General features: G+C 50.7%; 1 protein-coding gene across 6 annotated transcripts in view; it reads left to right on the forward strand.

Moving 5' to 3' along the window:
* The window catches only part of PFKFB4 (6-phosphofructo-2-kinase/fructose-2,6-biphosphatase 4), a 34,033-nt gene extending 15,052 nt beyond the window's left edge, over positions 1-18,981 (forward strand). For 4 of the 6 annotated variants that reach the window (XM_072786334.1, XM_072786336.1, XM_072786333.1 and 1 more), the window contains exons 5-14: positions 536-610; positions 970-1,026; positions 1,773-1,894; positions 3,866-4,073; positions 4,745-4,891; positions 12,896-13,000; positions 14,546-14,675; positions 14,778-14,840; positions 15,883-15,947; positions 16,816-18,981. In XM_072786334.1, the coding sequence (XP_072642435.1) occupies positions 536-610; positions 970-1,026; positions 1,773-1,894; positions 3,866-4,073; positions 4,745-4,891; positions 12,896-13,000; positions 14,546-14,675; positions 14,778-14,840; positions 15,883-15,947; positions 16,816-16,875 (1,032 nt within the window). In that variant the 3' untranslated portion in view covers positions 16,876-18,981. Of the gene's footprint in view, positions 1-535; positions 611-969; positions 1,027-1,772; positions 1,895-3,865; positions 4,074-4,744; positions 4,892-8,812; positions 9,474-12,895; positions 13,001-14,545; positions 14,676-14,777; positions 14,841-15,882; positions 15,948-16,815 lie in introns of those variants that run through there. The other 2 variants (XR_012012044.1, XM_072786337.1) reach the window with 2 other exon arrangements.
* The last annotated feature ends 793 nt before the right edge of the window (positions 18,982-19,774 follow it).

The raw sequence follows: 19,774 nt of genomic DNA on the forward strand, positions 1-19,774 counted from the left end.
CTCTCCTACTTCTGCACAGGTGGGTGTGCTCTGGTGGGTGAGGGCTTGTGTTTAGTTTTCTCTATTTCTCTGAGTCAGTCACCAGAATTTTATTGATATCTCCTCTCCCATTCTCTTTATTTTTCTTTTCCCATCTTAGTGGAGTCTCAGGATGGAGTGGAAATAAACAGTGGTTCCGCTCTCCATGTTTAACTGGTTTTACAGGAAGTCCTGGTGGTCAAGCATGAAGCGAATGCCCGCCACACGTGGGGCAGTGCTGAGTGTGCCCCGTGTGCCAAGGGTTTGCCGTCCCATGTGCCAAGGGTTTGCCGCCCTGCTGGGAGCACAGGCCCCTCCCCTTCCAGCTTCCCTGAGGCGTGTTCCTCAAGGAAGGGGAGGCCTAGCTCAGTCCTTGCAGGTCTAAAGGAGACCAGCCGGGTGGGTGGCCTGGGCACCAGCTGGTCCCTGTGAAAAATCTGGTCCCTGTGCAGCCACTGTTGGCTGATCTCCCCCCTGCTCCAGGGCCAGAGTCCCAGTTAACCCAGTTTGGTCCTAGGTTTTCGATGCAACAAATACCACCCGAGAACGGAGAGCAACCATCTTTAATTTTGGAGAACAGAATGGCTACAAGGTGAGGTGTCTTTGGCTCACCTCCTTGGTTGGGCTGTGGCATGTTCAGACCCTCTGGGGACCAACCCTCTTACAGCCTCCTGATGTGCGTGGGCATCAGGCCAGCGGGCTCCAGAATGGATGTGGGATCTAGGGGTTGCTATTTCCTCTCCATCTGGGGTTTTCTTTCTGGGAAGGTGGGCATTGTGGGAGAATCCTGGATGGGGTGGCACCTGGTTTGGGTCGGGGCTTCTCTATCGTGCCCTCACCCTCTTGGGGTCACCCTGGCCCTATGTGAGGGGGAAACTCCGTGGACCCAGGCCCAGTGCCCTGAACGTATCTGTGATTCCTTCTGTCCTGCCTGCCTTGTCCTTGCCACAGACTTTTTTTGTGGAGTCCATCTGTGTGGATCCTGAGGTCATAGCTGCTAACATCGTGGTGAGTGGTATACCTGACCTTGTGGGGGCAGTAACGTAGCTGAGGGAGCATATGACAGCGAGGTCCTTCTCCAGGTTTGGGCTGGTGCCTAGGCCGGCCCTGATTTGGTCTTCTTGAACTTTAGGGGCAGGAGAGGGGAGGCAGTACAACACAGGGATCAGGTGATCAGAGACTCCCAAGGACCACTTGGGTAGAAGGCTGTGTCACCAGGTGGCATTCATTCATGTTCCCTCGTCTTACCTTCCCCTCTCTTCCCCCTCATAATTCCCTGCACAGTGAGAATGGAGCTTCAGCCTCTGGAGATGGGGGGTAGGAAGTGATGTTCATATTTTGAAAGAGAAAGAGATTCAACTTCTCTCCCCTACTCCCTGTTTATCCAAGGAATGAACATCTGGGTTTGGGGAGATGGTTCAGGTGGGAAGAGGCTTCTAAGCCCCTTGCCCCTCTGGCCTCACCTCCCCCTGTGCCACAAAGATGAGGACGCCAATCTTAGGCTCCCCAGTAATATTCTGTTGGCACACTAGCGTGGGAACTAAGATCAGGGAACTGCTGGACTCTTCCTAGTGGAACCAGTCTCCTGGGATTGGCCTCCAGTCTCCTGGGATTGGCCTCCAGCCTCACACCCCCAGTCTTGTCCTGGCCTCTGGCCTAGCCTTCCCCCGCCCCGCGCCCAGCAGTCTCCTTGGTCTCTGGCCTGGCCTGGCTGCCAACCTTGATGTGTCCTTGCTCTGTGCCTGGTTCGGCAGCAAGTGAAACTGGGCAGCCCTGACTATGTGAACCATGATAGTGATGAGGCCACAGAAGATTTCATGCGGCGCATTGAGTGCTATGAGAATTCGTATGAGTCACTGGATGAGGACCTTGACAGGTGAGTGAGGAGAACACCATGTCCTGCAACTATGATGGTGGGTGGTGAGGGTCCCCTCTTGGCTGCTTCCTTGTGACTTGCCGTGGTGGTGGCTTAGGGGCCATCCCAACTGGCAGAGATGGTCTGACCCTGTTTCTTTCCTTCGGGCAGAAATCGTGGGCCAGAGGTGACTTGCAGAACCCCTATTACCTTATGTGGGGCTCCGCAAGTCAGAATTTTCTGTTATTCCATGCAACTCTTGATCTCAAGGTCATAAGTTCAAGCCCCCTGCATTGGGCGTAGAGTTTACGAGAGAAAGAGAAGGAAGGAAAGAAGGAAAGAAAGAATTTTCTGCTATTGCCTTATAAAATCAAGCCTAATTTCTATGTAGAAGGTCTTCCTGCAAGGCATTTGCAAGCATTACATGTTCTTTAAATTTGTAGTCTGTATTTTGAGCCAGGGGTGGGGGTGAGGGGGAAGGAGTGCCCAGATCCTGTCTATGCATAGCTGGCAGTGGCCCATGTGGCCCATTCTGGAATGGCAGACCCAGCAGGAGGAAGTGTTGGGTGGGGAGGGGTCTTTAGGCCCACAAGGGGTATTCAGCTGAGGCTCTTAGAGTAGCAAACTTTACCTGTAAAGGGTCAGGTAACAAATATTTTAGGCTTCAGGAACATACAGTTTGTGTTGAGCTATTTAACTCCACCATTGTAGTGCAAAGGAAACATAGACAATATGTCAACAAATGAGCAAGTCCCAATAAAAGTTTATTTACAAAAACAGGCTGCTGACTGAATTTGACTTGTTGGCCATAGTTCGCCAGCTTCTGTATAACAGCATAAGTGGGGACAGTGGTTAAGTAAGTAACACTGTGGCCCCTTGGTAAAGTATTGCATAGTCACAACTCAGAGCGAAGACACATGGGACAGTGTAAGTTACATAGTGTTAAGTGAAAGGCTGGAATATAAACTTGGGTGAGGGTCCTGTATAATCAACATGAGAACATCTACTGCCTACAAGCCCAGGAGAACAAGTGCCTGGAAGAGGAATGATTTCTCTGGGTCTTTGCAGAATAATTCCTACACTGGCTGAGTCTCCTTGGCCAGGCTCTGTGGCCAGCTCAAGCCAGCTGCCACCCACTGCCTGGGCCGCTGTGGTATTTTATGTTTCTCCAGTCACCCCAGGACAGTGGTTTTCCTCATGGTTCTGTTATGTGATTGCACGAGAGAGGCTTACTGGGGCAGCTTCTGTTGGATTCCTCGCTTAGTTAATGGGGCTGCTGTTTTTATTGGTGTTGATGTAACAACCCTAAACTAAACCCATGCACTGGGGCCAGACAGTGAGAACTCAGATGAGAACATTCAGAATGGTCATCCTGGGCCAGCCCAGAACACTTGCCTGAGAAACTCCGCCTTTCCTCCTGCTGCTTCCCCAACACCCAGTAAACAAGCAGATGAGCGAGGCGAGCGTGTCCTCCCAACCATCATGCTGCCCAGCCCGAGCAAATAAGCAACCAAGGGAAGAGGCTGAGCTGGGTTACAGGGGGAAGCAAGGAAAGGCAGGGGCAGGGGTGGCTGGCCAGGGAAGCGGAGGGGAGGAGCGTTTGCCAGCTACCCCCAGGTCAATCCTGGAAAAAACTATCTCTTATTTACCTTACAGACTGTGCGTTGAAAGCTCGGAGGTAGGTAAGCGGGGTCCGGGGGACACAGCAGCAGTGAAAGTCACAATGTGTATTACTGACCCTGTGCTTTGGATGTCACCTTTTGGAAACATGACAAGTGTTGAGCACCTCTCATGGGGTTTGTCTGGATGTCACATGTGTTACTCCCTCCTCACCCCTGTCACTTGCATACCAGCTGCTGGTCCTGTGTGTTGTGATCTCAACTCTGGTGGTCAGAAATGCACAGCTCTGCAGCTAGTTCCTATGGCTGGCAGGATAAGCCCTCGAGGGCCAAGTCACACTCATAGGTCTTTCTCTACCTTCTCTCTGCAAAGGGATCTGTCCTACATCAAGATCATGGACGTGGGGCAGAGCTATGTGGTAAACCGTGTGGCTGATCACATCCAGAGCCGTATCGTATATTACCTCATGAATATCCATGTGACCCCCCGCTCCATCTACCTCTGCCGGCATGGGGAGAGTGAGCTCAACCTCAAGGGCCGGATTGGCGGGGACCCAGGACTGTCCCCCCGGGGCAGGGAGGTCAGTGTGTGTGTGTGTGTGTGTGTGTGTGTGTGTGTGTGCCCACGCATGCGCATGCGCCCGCGCTGCACTGGCATCCTCAGGGTTGTAGGGGGAGCTGCGCATTGGTACTCCTGGGCAGCTGGGTGCATGTATGTGTGTATCCAATGGGCCTGGGCTCTAGCTCTTGTAGCTACTGTGTAATCAAGATGGATGACCTTCATTCAGTCTGGAATGTTCCTGTCATGTAAAGGAACTTGGAAAGTCACCAAGCACCAAGCTAGGATCTCTGGCTTTCATGTGAGCTGTCACCAGCTGGACCCCTTTCCCTGAAGAGGCCTGCCATTATAGGAGTGACCCAAGTGTCTGCAGTGCAGCTGATAGCCACACCACAGTCCAGGGGAGATATTGAAGCCTCTGTAGGGAGGTCATAGGGTCCAGGACACATGGTGGGCAATGGCAGGAGACGTAATGATGGAACTGGAACGACAACTGGAATTACACAGAGGGTCTGGAGAGAATGTATAAGAACAGCACTTGAGGTCTGTTCTCATGAGGTTCTCATGAGGTCTGTTCTCTGTGCTCTCAGAGGCTGGATGGGCATGACACCATCCATTGGGCCCTGTGGCTTCAGGGTCCCTTGAGGACAACCTTGGATCTGTGTGTCTGAATTTGCTTCTGATACATTTCAGTTTGCTAAGAGTCTGGCCCAGTTCATCCGTGATCAGAACATCAAGGACCTGAAGGTCTGGACGAGCCAGATGAAGAGGACCATCCAGACAGCTGAGGCCCTGGGTGTGCCTTATGAGCAGTGGAAGGTCCTCAACGAAATCGATGCGGTAATCACCGCCCCTGCCCTCCACTGCCCTTCACCTCCAATCCCAAACCTCCACTGCCTGGGGCTCACCATTCCTGTTTGCTCACTGTCCCTGCCCTTGCCTTCTGCTGCCCATTGCTGCCTGGAATTCAGGTGCTCACCGTCCTGGCTCCCGCCCTCCCGGGCCCTCACTGGCTCTGCTTGCTTACCATCTGTGCCCTTTGCTGTCCTCCATAGCCCTGTGTTCCTGGGCATGGCTGCACTCAGCCAGGGCACCTGTGCTGAGGCTTGGGAGAGCTCACTCTTCCAATTTCCTTCAGGTTTTAGGAATTGGATTCCTCCCTCCTGTCTTCTTTCCTTCCTCTCTTCCTCCTCCTCTCCCTCCTTCCCCTCCTCCTTCCCCTCCCTATGCGGGACTCAATCCCAGGACCCCAGGATCAGGATCTGAGCGAAGGCAGACGCTCAACCACTGAGCCACCCAGATGCCCCCCTTCCCTTCTTTTGAATTTAACTATCTCAACCAACCAGAATTTATTTTTTTCTTTAAAAAATTTTTTTTAAAGATTTTATTTATTTAAGAGAGAGACAGGGCAGCCCCGGTGGTGCAGCGGTTTAGCGCTGCCTGCAGCCCGGGGTGTGTTCCTGGAGACCCGGGATCAAGTCCCACGTCGGGCTCCCTGCATGGAGCCTGCTTCTCTCTCTGCCTGTCTCTGCCTCTTTCGCTCTCTCTGAATAAATAAATCTTTAAAATAATAATAATAATAATTAAAAAAAAAGAGAGAGAGAGAGAGAGACAGAGAGCACATGGGGGGGAAGGGAGAGGAGGGCAGAGGAAGAGGCAAAAGCAGACTCCCTGCTGAGCAGGGAGCCCAGCCCCATGTAGGGCTCCATCCCAGGACCCTGAGATCATGACCTGAGTGGAAGGCAGATGCTCAACTGACTGAGCCCCCCAGGCACCCCAGTCAACTGGAATCTCTTTTGGCATTCTAACATAAGCCTTAAATCTGATCTCACTTACCTATAACCACCCATTTATCTTTTCCCTGTTGGCTTATTTCACCTACTTTTATGTTAAGTATCACTTAGAGTATCACAGTGTTTTTTTTTTTTTTTTTTTTTTAATGATAGTCACACAGAGAGAGAGAGAGAGGCAGAGACACAGGCAGAGGGAGAAGCAGGCTCCATGCACCGGGAGCCCGACGTGGGACTCGATCCCGGGTCTCCAGGATCGTGCCCTGGGGCAAAGGCAGGCGCTAAACCGCTGCGCCACCCAGGGATCCCTATCACAGTGTTTTTTTTTTGTTTTTTTTTTTTTTTTAATTTTTTTATTTTTATTTTTATTTTTTTTACCTATCACAGTGTTTTAATTGTAGCCGTTTTTCACTCTGTTTCTTGGCCATTTAGATATCTTTTATGAGGTCTTGTGTTCTTTATCTTCCCCTATTGGATGGCCTACCTTTTTCTTTTCTTTTTTTTTTTTAATATTTTATTTATTTATTCATGAGAGACAAAGAGAGAGAGAGGCAGAGACACAGGCAGAGGAAGAAGTAGGCTCCATGCAAAAAGCCCGATGTGGGACTTGATCTGGGATCCCAGGATCGTGTCCTGAGCCAAAGTCAAATGCTCAACCACTGAGCCATCCAGGCATCCCGGATACACTGCCAATTTATGATGGGGAGCCAGACGTTTTGGATGAACAGTGTTGGAGATAATTTTGGCTTGGGTTAATGTTTTCTCTCTCCAGAGAGAGAAACTTTTACTTTGGGCAGCCAGTTGTGGTAGGTTACCTTAGTCTACTTAGGGATAGAGCAATTGCAGAGCTGCATTTTGACCTTCATAGAGGCCACTAGATTTTCAAGTCTTCCATCTCTGAGAATGTAGCCTTGAAAGTTCTGATGGAAAACCTTGTGGGCGCACGCTTCTTCTTTTGTCCCCTCAGCCCAAGATTGCTGCCAGCTTGTCCAGGCTTCTGTCCACTCAGTCCTGACTTCCTGCTTGGCTTTTCCTCCTCCATGCCCCAGCCCCAGTTTTATTGAGATATGACAGATGGGTAACATTGTGTTAGTTTTAGGGGTGCAACATGATGACTTGGTATACATATATATTATGAAATGATTACTAAAACAAGCTTAGTTAACATATGTCACCTCCCATAGTTACACTTTTTTTTTTCTTGTGAGAACTTGGAAGATCTAATCTCAGCAACTTTAAAATATATGACAAAGTATTATTAACTGTAGTCACCATGATATATGTTATATTCCCAAGACTTGGGATCCCTGGGTGGCGCAGCGGTTTGGCGCCTGCCTTTGGCCCAGGGCGCGATCCTGGAAACCCGGGATCGAATCCCACATCAGGCTCCCGGTGCATGGAGCCTGCTTCTCCCTCTGCCTGTGTCTCTGCCTCTCTCTCTCTCTCTCTGTGACTATCATAAATAAATTTAAAAAAAAATTATATTCCCAAGACTTACTTAATCACTGGAATTTTGTACCTTTTAACCACTGTCACTCATCTTCCCCACCCCATCCCCCATCTCATCCTTTGAAAGTTTTTTTTTAACTTATTTATTCATGATAGACATAGAGAGAGAGAGACAGAGACAGAGACACAGGCAGAGGGAGAAGCAGGCTCCATGCCAGGAGCCTGACACAGGACTCAATCCCGGGACTCCACGATTGCGCCCGGGGCCAAAGGCAGGCGCCAAACCACTGAGCCACCCAGGGATCCCCCCCCCTTTTTTTTTAAGGTTTTATAAAAATTTATATCTCATCCTTTTAACTGCCACTTTCAAAGCAACAAAACCCCGAAGGAAGAAATGATGCCATGTATCAGGTTCACCTCTTTGGGTTTCCTTTTCTCCAAGACCTTGGCCCCTCTTGGCCTCTACCTTGTAGCTCTATGATAATATCAAACAGATTTAAATTTTTTTTCAGTCTGGCTTTTCTAGTTGCTCTCTCTGGAGGGTGGTTCTGAAGCCAGCTAGGCCACCATTGCCTGAAGTTTAAGCTGGTAATAAGATCAGATTTGAGGTGTAGAGAGGTCACCCCAGCTGGCATAGAGAATGGTTTTGTTGGGTGAGATAGGGGGACAGGCTGGAGAAGGGAGACCAATGAGGGACGTTTGTAGTGGCCTGGTAAGGTGATGACATCTGGAACTTGCTGGCAGCAGTCAAGAGGGAGAAGTGGATAGATTTGCAGGCTGTTTATTCATTTATTCAAGTATTTAAGTGAACCTGCCCTGTGGTAGGAACTGGGCCAGGTGCTGGGGACCGACATGGTGAGGTGATAGAAGTGATAACTGAGGGTTGGGGTGAGAAGAAGATAAGCATCCAGGACGATTCCAGCTTTCTAGTCCCCGGGAAAGGTTCTGGGTCACGTGAGGGCAAGAACTGTATCTACCTTGTATCCCACATGGTAGGTGCTCAGGAAATATGTACTGAGCGGAAGAAGGAAGTTTGGGGGAGAATTGGTGAGCTCTTTAAGAGAGTAAGCACGGGGGATCCCTGGGTGGCGCAGCGGTTTAGCGCCTGCCTTTGGCCCAGGGCGCGATCCTGGAGACCCAGGATCGAATCCCACGTCGGGCTCCCGGTGCATGGAGCCTGCTTCTCCCTCTGCCTGTGTCTCTGCCTCTCTCTCTCTCTGTGACTATCATAAGTAAATAAATAAATAAATAAATAAAAAAAAAAGAGAGTAAGCACGGGGCAGCTCCAGTGGCCCAGCGGTTTAGTGCCACCTTCAGCCCCGGGTATGATTCTGGAGCCTCTTGGTCAAGCCCCACGTCAGGCTCCCTGCATGGAGCCTGCTTCTCCCTCTGCCTGTGTCTCTGCCTCTGTGTGTGTATGTCTCTCATGAATAAATAAATAAAATCTTAAGAAAAAAAAAAAGAATGAAGAGGGCAAACACTTTTTGTGACTCATCTCGTAGCCCCTTTGACCATTTTATAGGCTCCCATCAGTGGTGGCTCCTGGGAGTTGTGGGAGGCCCGCAGCCATGCTTCCTTGGTCTTCCTGAGCCTGCATGGATGCCACTGTCTGCCCTGCAGGGACTCGGATACGGCTCTAGCATTGGGTTTTGCACAGAGGCCTTAGGCCACCCCAGTTTTTTTCCCTTTGTAGTTGATCTGATTATTTTCCTAGATGCTGGTGGATTCTCTTCTTTATCTTTTGAGTTTGGAAGCTATTCTAATATCTGTGATCTATTCATCATCTTTCTTTGTTTATCTTTGTTCTTTTCCTGGGTTCTGGTAAACAGCCTTGGGCTAGCCTTTTATTTCAACATTGGGATTTTTTTGTTGTTCTTTGTTCAATCCACAATTCACAGCCTTATTTGTTCTTTTTAAAAAAATACCAGCTTTATTGAGAAATAATTCACATACCATATGGTTCACCTACCAATGCATACAATTCAGTGGTTTTTAGCATATTCACACAGTTGTGCAACTACCACCGCAATCAATTTCAGAACATTTCATTACTCCAATGAAACCCTGACCATAGCTATCCCTCTGTTTCCTGAAACCCCTTCCCCCAGCCCTAGGCTACCACTAATCTACCACTCTGTGGACTGGCCTAGTGAGGATATTTCATATAAATGGAATCATACACTATGGGGTCTTTTGTGACTGGCTTCTTTCACTTAGCATTTATTTTTTAAAGATTTTATTTAATCATGAAAGAGAGAGAGAGAGAGAGAGGCAGAGGCACAGGCAGAGGGAGAAGCAGGTTCCATGCAGGGAGCCTGATGTGGGACTCGACGTGGGTCTTCAGGATCATGCCCTGGGCTGAAGACTGTGCTAAACCGCTGAGCCACCGGGGCTGCCCATGTTTTTAGAGTCCATTCATGTGGTAGCGTGGGTCAGAGCTTCATTCCTTTATATTGCCCCATATCCTGTCATATGGATATACCACATGACATATTTAGTTATCAGTGGTTGAGCTTTTTGGGGGGTTGCATTTGGGCCTATTAGGAATAATGTTGCTGTGAACACTTATGTGCAGGTTTCTGTATGGATGTGTCATTCCTCTTGGGTATATATGTAGGAGTTGCTGGGTCATATTGTAAACTCCGTGTTTAACCTTGTGAAAGACTGCCAGATTGCACCATTGTACATTCCCACCAGCAGTGCGTGAGGGTTCTGGTTTCTTCCCATCCTTACCAACTCTTGTTATTATCTTTTTATTAGTAGCCAACCAGCAGTAGAACATAATTCAGCAAGTTCTCTGCCATTTTATTACAAAAATCGCTTTTTCTTTTTTCTTTAGTGTCCAGTAAATACCACCTCCTTTTTCTTTTTCTTTTTTTTTATGATTTTATTTATTCATGAGAGACACAGAGAGAGAGAGGCAGAGGCATGGGAAGAGGAAGAAGCAGACTCCATGCAGGGAGCCTGATGTGGGACTCAATCCCAGGACTCCAGGATCACCCTGGGCCTAAGGCTGGCACTAAACCACTGAGCCACGCAGGGATCCCCCACCTCCATTCCCTACTGATGCCTCACTAGAAGCCCTTTTAACATTCGTATTTTTTAAAAAGATTTATTTATTTATTTATTTGAGAGAGAGAGAAAGAGCATGAGTGGGGCAGGGGTGTGCAGAGGGGAGAGGGAGAGAGAGAATCTCAAGCAGATTCTCTGCTAAGTGTGGAGCCCAACACAGGGCTCAATCCCAGGACCCTGAGATCATGACCTAAGCTGAAATTAAGAGTTGGCTGCTTAGGGGTGCCTGACTGGCTCAGTTGTTTAAGGTGTCCCTAAACCAATCTGTTAAAAAAGAAAGAGTTGGCTGCTTAATCAATTGAGCCACCTAGCCACCTCAACATTCATATTTCTAGCAGCGTTATGCTCATGAGGATATATGTATTTTTAAGATAATAGAAGCTTGGGACACCTGGGTGGCTCAGCCGTTAAGCACCTGCCTTCGGCCTAGGGCGTGATCCTGGAATCCTGGGATCAAGTCCCATAGCGGGCTCCCTACATGGGGCCTGCTTCTCCCTCTGCTTATGTCTCTGCCTCTTCCTGTGTCTGTCATGAATAGATAAATAAAATTTTTTAAAAAGATGACGGAAGCTTTCTCTGCTGTGCTTCACTTCTTTCTGAGCCTTCAGCAGAATCACTGTCAATGCCCATATTTTTAACGAGTATCTGGTCATTGCCAACAATCCTTGGCATCCCTTAACTTACAGCTAGCTGCATCACCTCAGTCTCTGTCCTCACATGGCCTTCATCCCTGTGTGACTTTCTGTGTCTTCACCTGGTCTTCTTTTTTTTTTTTTTTTTTAATTTTTATTTATTTATTTATGATAGTCACAGAGAGAGAGAGAGAGAGAGAGGCAGAGACATAGGCAGAGGGAGAAGCAGGCTCCATGCACTGGGAGCCTGACGTGGGATTCGATCCCGGGTCTCCAGGATCACGCCCTGGGCCAAAGGCAGGCGCCAAACCACTGCGCCACCCAGGGATCCCTTCACCTGGTCTTCTTGAAAGGACTTCAGTTAGTGGATGAGGGCCCACCCTTGGTGACCTCATCTACTTGGTTACATATTAAAAAACTTTTTTTTTCTTTTTAAGGCTTTATTTATTTTAGGGACACCTGGGTGGCTCAGCGATTGAGCGTCTGCCTTTGGCTCAGAGCGTGATCCCAGGTCTGGTTTCGAGTCTTGCATCGGACTCTCCATGGGGAGCCTGCTTCTCCCTTTGCCTGTATCTCTGCCTCTCTCGGTGTGTCTCTCATGAATAAATAAATAAATTTTCTTTTTTAAGATTTTATTTATTTAAGAAACAGCACATACACACAAGTTGAAGGAGGGACAGAGGGAGAGGGAGACCGAGAATCTCAAGCAGACTCCACGCTGTGTGCAGAGCTGGACTTAGGGCTCAATCTCACAACCCTGAGATCATGACCTGAACCAGAACCAAGAGTCAGACGCTCAACCAACTGAGTCACCCCGGTGCCCCCAAAACCCTATTTCTAAATAAAATCATGCTCACAAATACCAGGTGTTAGGACTTGAAACCCCACTCAACAAAGATGGTTTGTCTCTCTAGGAATTCTCTGACTTAATGTAAGTTACCTCATTTGTTGGCACGGAGTTGTTCACAGTAGTTCCTTAGAGTCTCTTCTCTTTCTGTAAGCTTGGTAGTAATATTCCTCTTTTGTGCCTGATCGTAGTGATTTGAGCTTTTTCTCTTGTCAGTTGGGCAAAGGATTTGTGAATTCCATTAATCTTATCAAAGAACCAATTTCTGCGTTCATTGCTTTTTTTCTCTTTTCTATTAAATTTGTTTCTGCTTGTATCTTTTTTACTTCCTTCCTTCTGCCTGCTTTGTGTTTAGCTTGCTCTTCTTTTTCCAGTAACTTAAGGTGGGATGATTTGCGATCTTTCTTCTTCTTCTTCTTCTTTTTTTTTTATATAGACATTTACAGCTATAAGTTTTCCTCCCAGTTTTTCTTTCTTAATAGACAACTTTGCCCCAAGGCTTTGTCTAGGAAACAACTTAGAACAAAGGCAGAGAACAGCAGCTTTTTATTAGGACATTTTATGGCTTCTTCCCCTCTCAAGGCCCTTGAACCATACTTAAGTGTTCTCAACCAGTGTTCTCTGCTGGATTTCTTTGAAAATAGCATTTGTATAAGGTAATCTATGCTACATGTGAGTGCGTGTGTATCTTGAAGGACACAAGTGAAATCTTGCTTTATAGCTTGTACAACAGTCCATACTCAGTAAGTATTTCTATAGCACAGAAAACAGAAGACACAATAGTTAACATTTCTGTTTATTTTTATGGCATAAACTGGATGGATGGATGATGGATGGATGGAAAAGACTGTTCTGGTAGCTCTTTACAAATGAGATGCAGACTCCTCTTTTACGGGTCTGCTCCTCCCAGGTAGGTTCTAAGTCCAGGCTAGGAGGGGCCCCATGGCCTAGGAAATGCCCTGTAAACCTGGTCCCCTCTGCCTGCCCTCCCCCTCGACACAGGGTTGATCCCGGGCCTTGCATGGGAGATGTGATGACCACTGTGTCTCCCTAGGGTGTCTGCGAGGAGATGACCTATGAGGAAATTCAGGATCATTATCCACTGGAGTTTGCCCTGCGGGACCAGGACAAGTACCGGTACCGGTACCCCAAGGGGGAGGTAGGTGGGATTTGGGGCCTTAGTCCCAGCCGCCACCTGCTGTGCCTCAGAACCCCTGGAGCACTCTGTGGAGGCTGCATGGACAGCAAGTGGGGCCTGACCCTAGAGCTTGGCCAGGCTAGGTGTGTGTGTCATCTCTACCACTTCCCAGCCATGGTACCCAGGCTGCAGTCCTCACCCATCTTGGGCAGGTGCACGGGACTCCCAACTCTGAGACTCGTTGGATCCCTGCTCCCCAATATTGCTCATCTTTTCTTTTCCCCTTCCCCATGGTATCACAGGGATCATGTCCTCCCTGTGGCTCCATATTCAGGGCCCTGAATACATACCTAGAAAGGCTTTTCCCAATTGAGTCGTGGCCACAGCAAGCCATGTGCTCTGACACCTTCCCTCAGGCTGGCTTCTGTCTCAGCCCAAGCCCCAGCTCAGAAATAGGTCACCGTTGACTTGGGTATCTTCCATTTCTAGGAAGTGGCCTGGGGCAGTGGCCAAACCAAGATACCCCTGCAGACACACAAGTGTGTATGCACATCCATGGACACACGCAGAAGATCCCCCTACCCCCATCCCAGATGCCTGACTCCCAGCCCCTCTGCTATACTATCTTCAGGAAAAGTACAGCTCTGGGGAGCTTTAATTATTCCCCTTGTGGACTGGGAGGCAGAGCTCAGATTTAAAACTAACCCATCACAGTAAAAAGAAGCAAAGCAGTGGCCTGTTCAGACTTGAGAATACAAAGGGAGAATTGGTAGGGAAATTACAGTTACCAAAAGACCTGATCTAGAATTCCCCTAGAACTACAGGGCATTGCTCCAGTCAGCGTACTTTCAGCTGCAGCTTGAGGTGTGTGTTTTGAAGGACCACTTGCTGTATGCAAAGGGGGCTTGGTCTCTAGGTGGATAAGTCTCTAACCCTCAGGGCACAAGTGTAGGTCCAAGGGCTCCCTCATCAGCTACCTCATGGCACCCAGGGGAGGCACAGGACAGGCAGATGGTGAGGATTGTTGTTCCTAGGCCCTGAGGAATGCCGACAGGTTGTGCTCCAGGAAGTTTTGGAGGGTCTTTGCTCCTCCTACCCCCACGGTTCCTTCTGTGTGTTCCGCCTGCTGTGAGCTAGAGGGGTGTGGTGTCTCTCCCACCAGTCCTCAGCTGCCAGTGTGTGAATTCCAGCAGGAGAGGGCTCAGCCAAGGGCCCTATAGGTGGGTGTACGAGATGGCCCCTTAAGATGGTAGCCTGAGGCCCAGCCCTGCCCTCTAGTCCTCCTAGGCCCTGGCCCTAGGGTGGAGGATGAGATCTCTTTCCCAGGCTGCTAAGTCTCCCCTCCCAGCTTCCCTCTCAAGCTGGATATCTCACTCTCCTATAGGGGCAGGCCTTAGCCTGGAGCTGTCCACCCCCAGGTCCCCAGGGGTCAGGCTGGAGTATCCCTAGCCACAACCTCCCAGAATGGTGAGGGTCCCGGGCATGAGGAGGTAGCTTGCTACCCAGAATGTCTCCATAACTACCCCTGGAGCAGGGCCTGAGGGACCCTTCCCACTTCCCTTGCAGTCCTACGAGGACCTGGTCCAGCGACTCGAGCCTGTCATCATGGAGCTGGAGAGGCAGGAGAATGTGCTGGTCATCTGCCACCAGGCCGTGATGCGCTGCCTCCTGGCCTACTTCCTTGATAAGGCAGCAGGTGCAGGCTGGCCCCCTGGGAGGTGGGATGTGTATATGTGAAACAGAGGGACTGTTATGTGGGCATCCCTGGTGTGCCAGCCCTTCCTATCTGTGTCCACAGAACAGCTGCCCTACCTCAAGTGTCCGCTGCACACCGTCCTGAAGCTAACCCCTGTGGCTTACGGTAAGGAAGCTTCCTGCACGCTCATCTGGTTGCCAGGTACTGGCTTTCCATGGGGCTCTGTGAATTTTCTGCAGATCCCTGAAAATTCCATTAGGGGCTCATTCCTCTTCTGCCCACTCCACTGCCTTTCCCAGTTTACTTTTTTTTAAAGTAAGCTCTACACTCAACGTGGGGCTGGAACTCGTGATGCCAAGATCAAGAGTCACATGCTCCCCTGACTGAGCCTGCCGGGAGCCCTTCCCAATTTACTTTTTACCTTTTTTTTTTTTTTTTTGGTTTTAATTTCTGTGGCCACATGTGCCTTTCCAGTGATCCTTTACCATCACCCACCTGCATGAAGGGCTTTTCTACTGGTTTTTCTGAAACCCCCACAAAGCACCATGGCTCCTACGACCTGGGCCTTAAAATATTTGGGGTATTTTGAGTGCAGAATCGTTTGAGTCCCACCTCTGCCTTTCACTGTGCCCGCAGAGACCTCAGGCCACCTCCTAAACTCCTGGGTCTCAGCTCCTCAAGTTCAACATAGACTATGAGGCACCCCTCAGGTAGCCATGTCCTTGGGAGAATGACTGTAAAGCCCAGTGGCAGCAGGTGTCATGCCATTTATCCCCTTGTTCCTATTGCACTGAGCACCTGGCGTAGCATAGATTTGGCTCTGTGTTTGTGGCACACTTGGGGTGAGTGGTTTGGGGGTCCCCTGAAGGCTCACGTAACGATTCCATGCTGAGCTCAGGCCCACTGCTCCTTAGAATGCCCTCCACCCCGGCAGTGGATAGCTCGTGTCCTCAGCATAGCCCTCCTGGGTGTCTGGGCTTCTCACCAAGGCTGTGCTGTGGCATATGATAAGCACAGGCCTAATGGGGTGCCTCGTCCTTCCTCATGTGCTCCTCAAAGGTGCCTAAGGTGAGAGGACCAGGATGAAGCTGAGAATGGCTGCTCTGTTCTATAATACCCCAGGCCTCTACCCGAGAGAAGCTTCTACCCTCTATGGGTCTAGCTGCCCTCCAGGAGGGGAAATGGATTTACATCTTTCCTTTGGCAGGTTGTAAAGTGGAGTCTATATTCCTGAATGTGATGGCTGTGAACACGCACCGGGACAGGCCTCAGGTAACAACAGGGTTATTGCAGGGTGGCAAGCATATTCCTGGGGGCATAAGATACGGTATCTTCCAAACCCATGTCCGGTTGGGGTGCCTGCCAAAATGAGCCTGAGTACTCTGCCAAACCTGCTGTTTTATCATCAGGACAAGATTATGACTCTGGGCGAGGCCTTCCCAAGGATGCCGCCCTGGCAGTGGGGAGGTCCCTGGGTGTGATGGCTTCCCAGCAGCCCTACCATAGAGGTCTGTGCCAGGGGGAAAGGGGTTCCCAGCTTGTGGAGCTGAGGAAAGCGTCAGGCCTTCCATTCCTTAGACTTGAGCTCAGCAGGCTGTGGAAGGAGCTGGGCTTTGTGGTCTGGCAAGGGCTATCTGTGGCTGAGGGCTGAGGGCTGTCCAGGGTACCCTGTGCCCCAGCTCAGAGTGCAGAGCAGGCTGCAGACTAGGAGAGGTCTGAAGGCTGCTGGGACCTCATCTGTCCACCGAAGCTCAGACCCAGAGGAAGGCACCCTCAAGGAAGGGCCTCCTTCCTTGCTCCCACTGGTGAGGAGGCAGGCCCATAGCCAGCTCTTCCCTCCCACTTGACTCAGGCCTGAGGTAGGACGTGGGATGGCCTCATTCTGGGTGCTGCCTGTCATGTGTGCCAGGAGCCAGCAGGACCCAGGGCACCGTGCACCCCTGCCTTTGAATCCTCATGTTTGTCCACCCACCATGTGTTGAGAGGCTCTTGGGCCCTGGCTCTTAGGGAAATTTGGCTCCTAGGGGGTGAGTATGTGAACCCAGAGGGCTATGGTGATGGGGAAAGGAGACAGCAGGACAGTGGATGTCTACCTATTCTCACCACAGAGTGAAGGTCCTGTGTTTTGTTTGTTTTGCAGAATGTAGACATCTCGAGGCCTCCAGAGGAAGCCCTGGTCACGGTTCCTGCTCACCAGTGACCATGTCTCATCCACGGTGACCCCCAGGAAGGTATTGATCCCGGCAGACAAGGTCATCCCAAGCCCCCTGGTCCGTGTGACAGTTTCTATGCTGGAGCATCCTCAAGCTGCACCTGGCTGGTGGCACCCAGAGCCCCTGCACCAGCCCACCTGCTTCCTTGTTAATGGAGACAGGATTCCACAAGGTGCCCAACCTGCTGCTAAAAATCATTTGGTCAGACTGCATCTGCCCTGGACTGGTGAGAGGTTTCCTAGCAACCTGGTCCTTCTGTTGCAGCTTTGAGGTGTCCTCTCACTGGTCAGTTGGCTTTGTGAAGTATGAAACCCTAAACATGTGAACGGAGAGCGCATGCTGTGATGCTCCCACGATGGCCGAACTGTCTGAGGTGGACCTGAGGATTCCAGCAGGGACTCTGCTTCCCTCTCCGTGTGGGGCCCTGAGCTCTGCTCCTTGGGTCTGGGGGAATGCCCTTCCCATCCTGCCCTGGCAGGAGCTGGAGAGCCGCTGAGGCAGACCCTTCCACCAGCCAGGCCGTTGTGTCGGAGCCGCTTGTGAGAACACTGTGCTCACTTCATGCCATGATGCATAGAAACCCACGGGGAGCACAGCCTCTCTGGTCACTCCTTCCCTACTGTGCACACACTGGAACATTTGGGGGAGCTGGTGGCCAAGGCCACCCCTGCCAAACTGCTGTCGCAGTGAAAGCACTCAAAGACAGGGCAGTCGTGTAAGCACCCCCGTTCCAGTGCACATCCCAGGTGCTCGGGGGGAGAGGCTGCCAACCTGCCTCGCCCTCCTAGCTGTGCTCTCTAGGCTACCTCTCCCCCACTGCCACCTGTTTCCATGCAGGAGCACACCCTGGGGGGCAGACAAATGCATTTGCTGTGAATGATTCATAGAAAAAAGCCTGTCCTGACATTCATTGACCTCTGCCTGTGACACCGAGCAGGGGAAAGGCAGGAAATCCGAGGTGCCCTGTCCAGGGGAGGATTTTCCCAGCATAGTGCAGCTTCGGATTCCTGTGTATGGGAGCCTGGCCTGGCAGGAAACTGCCTTGGGACACTGCCACCTGTCATGCCCCTGAGTTCTTTTGGGCCCAAAGAGGCAGGCTGGGCAGTAGGTTCTGGCTCCCATTTTGTAGCTGGGCAGGGGGCCTGGCCAGCAAGTTGTGAGGCTGCGTGAGGAGGGGTCTGGGTCTGTAGCTGGATGCTCTGCATCCCCAAGTGGGTCCTGGTCCAGGAGCCTGAGCCCACTTTGTACCTGGAACCTTCCCTGGCAGAACAGCCCACCTTTCCTGGCCTCCTCGGGCTTTCGTAGCCTGTAGTTGCTGCCTGCCCCTGAGGGAAGCGTGCGCCCCTGCCCCCAGCTGATGGTGGCTCAGCCCTGTGTGCTGCAGTGGCTGTGCACAGACTCAGTAGAGGGCTGGAGCAGAATCTTCTGGACTTACCTCCTGCCAGAGCCCCTCAGGACCAGAGGACCCTCAGGTCCCTCAGGACCAGAGGACCATGCCACTGTCTTTGGGACATGAGGACCATAGCCTTTGTTTCTGTGTCCCCCAGAGTTTTGGTGACTTGGTCACTTGGACACACTCACTTGTTGGCCATAGTGGGCCTCTTTGGTTGGTGGCATGTACATCTGGATGTCCCCCACTCCAGGACCTCAGGCTGACTGAGGCAAGACCAGTGAGGCCTTTTCTCTGTGCCCAGAAGGCAGTCAGGAGCTGCTGGACCCACAGTGTTACAAGGACCGGGATAGGGCAGAGGGAAGTCTAGGGGTATGGCCTGGGTTGGGGCAGCTCTTCTCCACCTCTGCCTGGAGCGATCTCTGCATGGGCAGCAACCCCCTGGTTGGCTGCTGGATTTTATCCATGATGGTCAACATGCTTGTGTCGAAGACATTTTCCTATTTTCCCTGGAATGGGTGTTGGTGGATCTCAGCCACACATCACACTGTGTCCAGCATTCTTTGCAATAAATATTTTTTTAAAAATTGGGGTGCCTGGCTGGCTCAGTCAGTAGAGCATGTGACTCTTAAGGTTGTGAGTTCGAGCCCCACATTGGGCCTAGAGCTTACTTTAAAAAATAAATAAATAAATCAGAATCTAAGGTTGTATCTTTTTTTTTTTTTTAAGATTTTTAAATTTATTTATTCATGAGAGACACACACAGAGAGAGGCAGAGACACAGGCAGAGGGAGAAGCAGGCTCCATGCAGGAGCCTAATGTGGGACTTGATCCCTGGTCTCCAGGATCACACCCTGGGCTGAAGGTGGCGCTAAACCACTGAGCCACCAGGGCTGCCCTCTAAGGTTGTATCTTGTGGCTGTTTCTCCATTTGTGAGGTGTTTCCATCTGGTTCTGCAGACTCCCATGTTGTGGTCTCTCATTGGTCTATGTTAGGATCTTTGGTCCAGCTCCCACTTTCGTGCCTACCCCCCTTTTTGGAGAGGAAACTGTCTTACCCTGGAGTGAGTCCTGGGCCTGGACATGGGCAGGGCCAGGGCCAGGGCCAGGTTTTCTGTGGGCCAATCTTCTGGGACCTCACCCCTGAGCAGGAAGCAGATGCGTGAGGGGACATCTGGGGTGGAGCACCATTAAAGGGAAATCATGGGTCCTGAATGTTGACATCCTTGGGGAGGGGAGCCAGGGGCTGGGTCGAGGACAGAGAGGCTGCACAAGGCCGTGAGTGGGGGCATGTTGGCTGATTCTGTCCTGTTTTCTTTGTCACCTACCTCTGGATTGGGGAAGATGGTGACCAAGGGCAGGGTTTTCCCTTGCCCTTGCCCCAAAACTTCATTGGATTTTATATACCTCCTGCCCTGGGGCTGGGCTATTGGAGACCAGCAGACCCCATGTGGGTGGACATGGCTGGGGACCCATCGGCACCTCTCCCACTGTGT

The sequence above is a fragment of the Canis lupus genome, chromosome 19 (genome assembly GCF_048164855.1).
Source record: "Canis lupus baileyi chromosome 19, mCanLup2.hap1, whole genome shotgun sequence".
In the NCBI taxonomy this organism is placed as follows: Eukaryota; Metazoa; Chordata; class Mammalia; order Carnivora; family Canidae; genus Canis; species Canis lupus.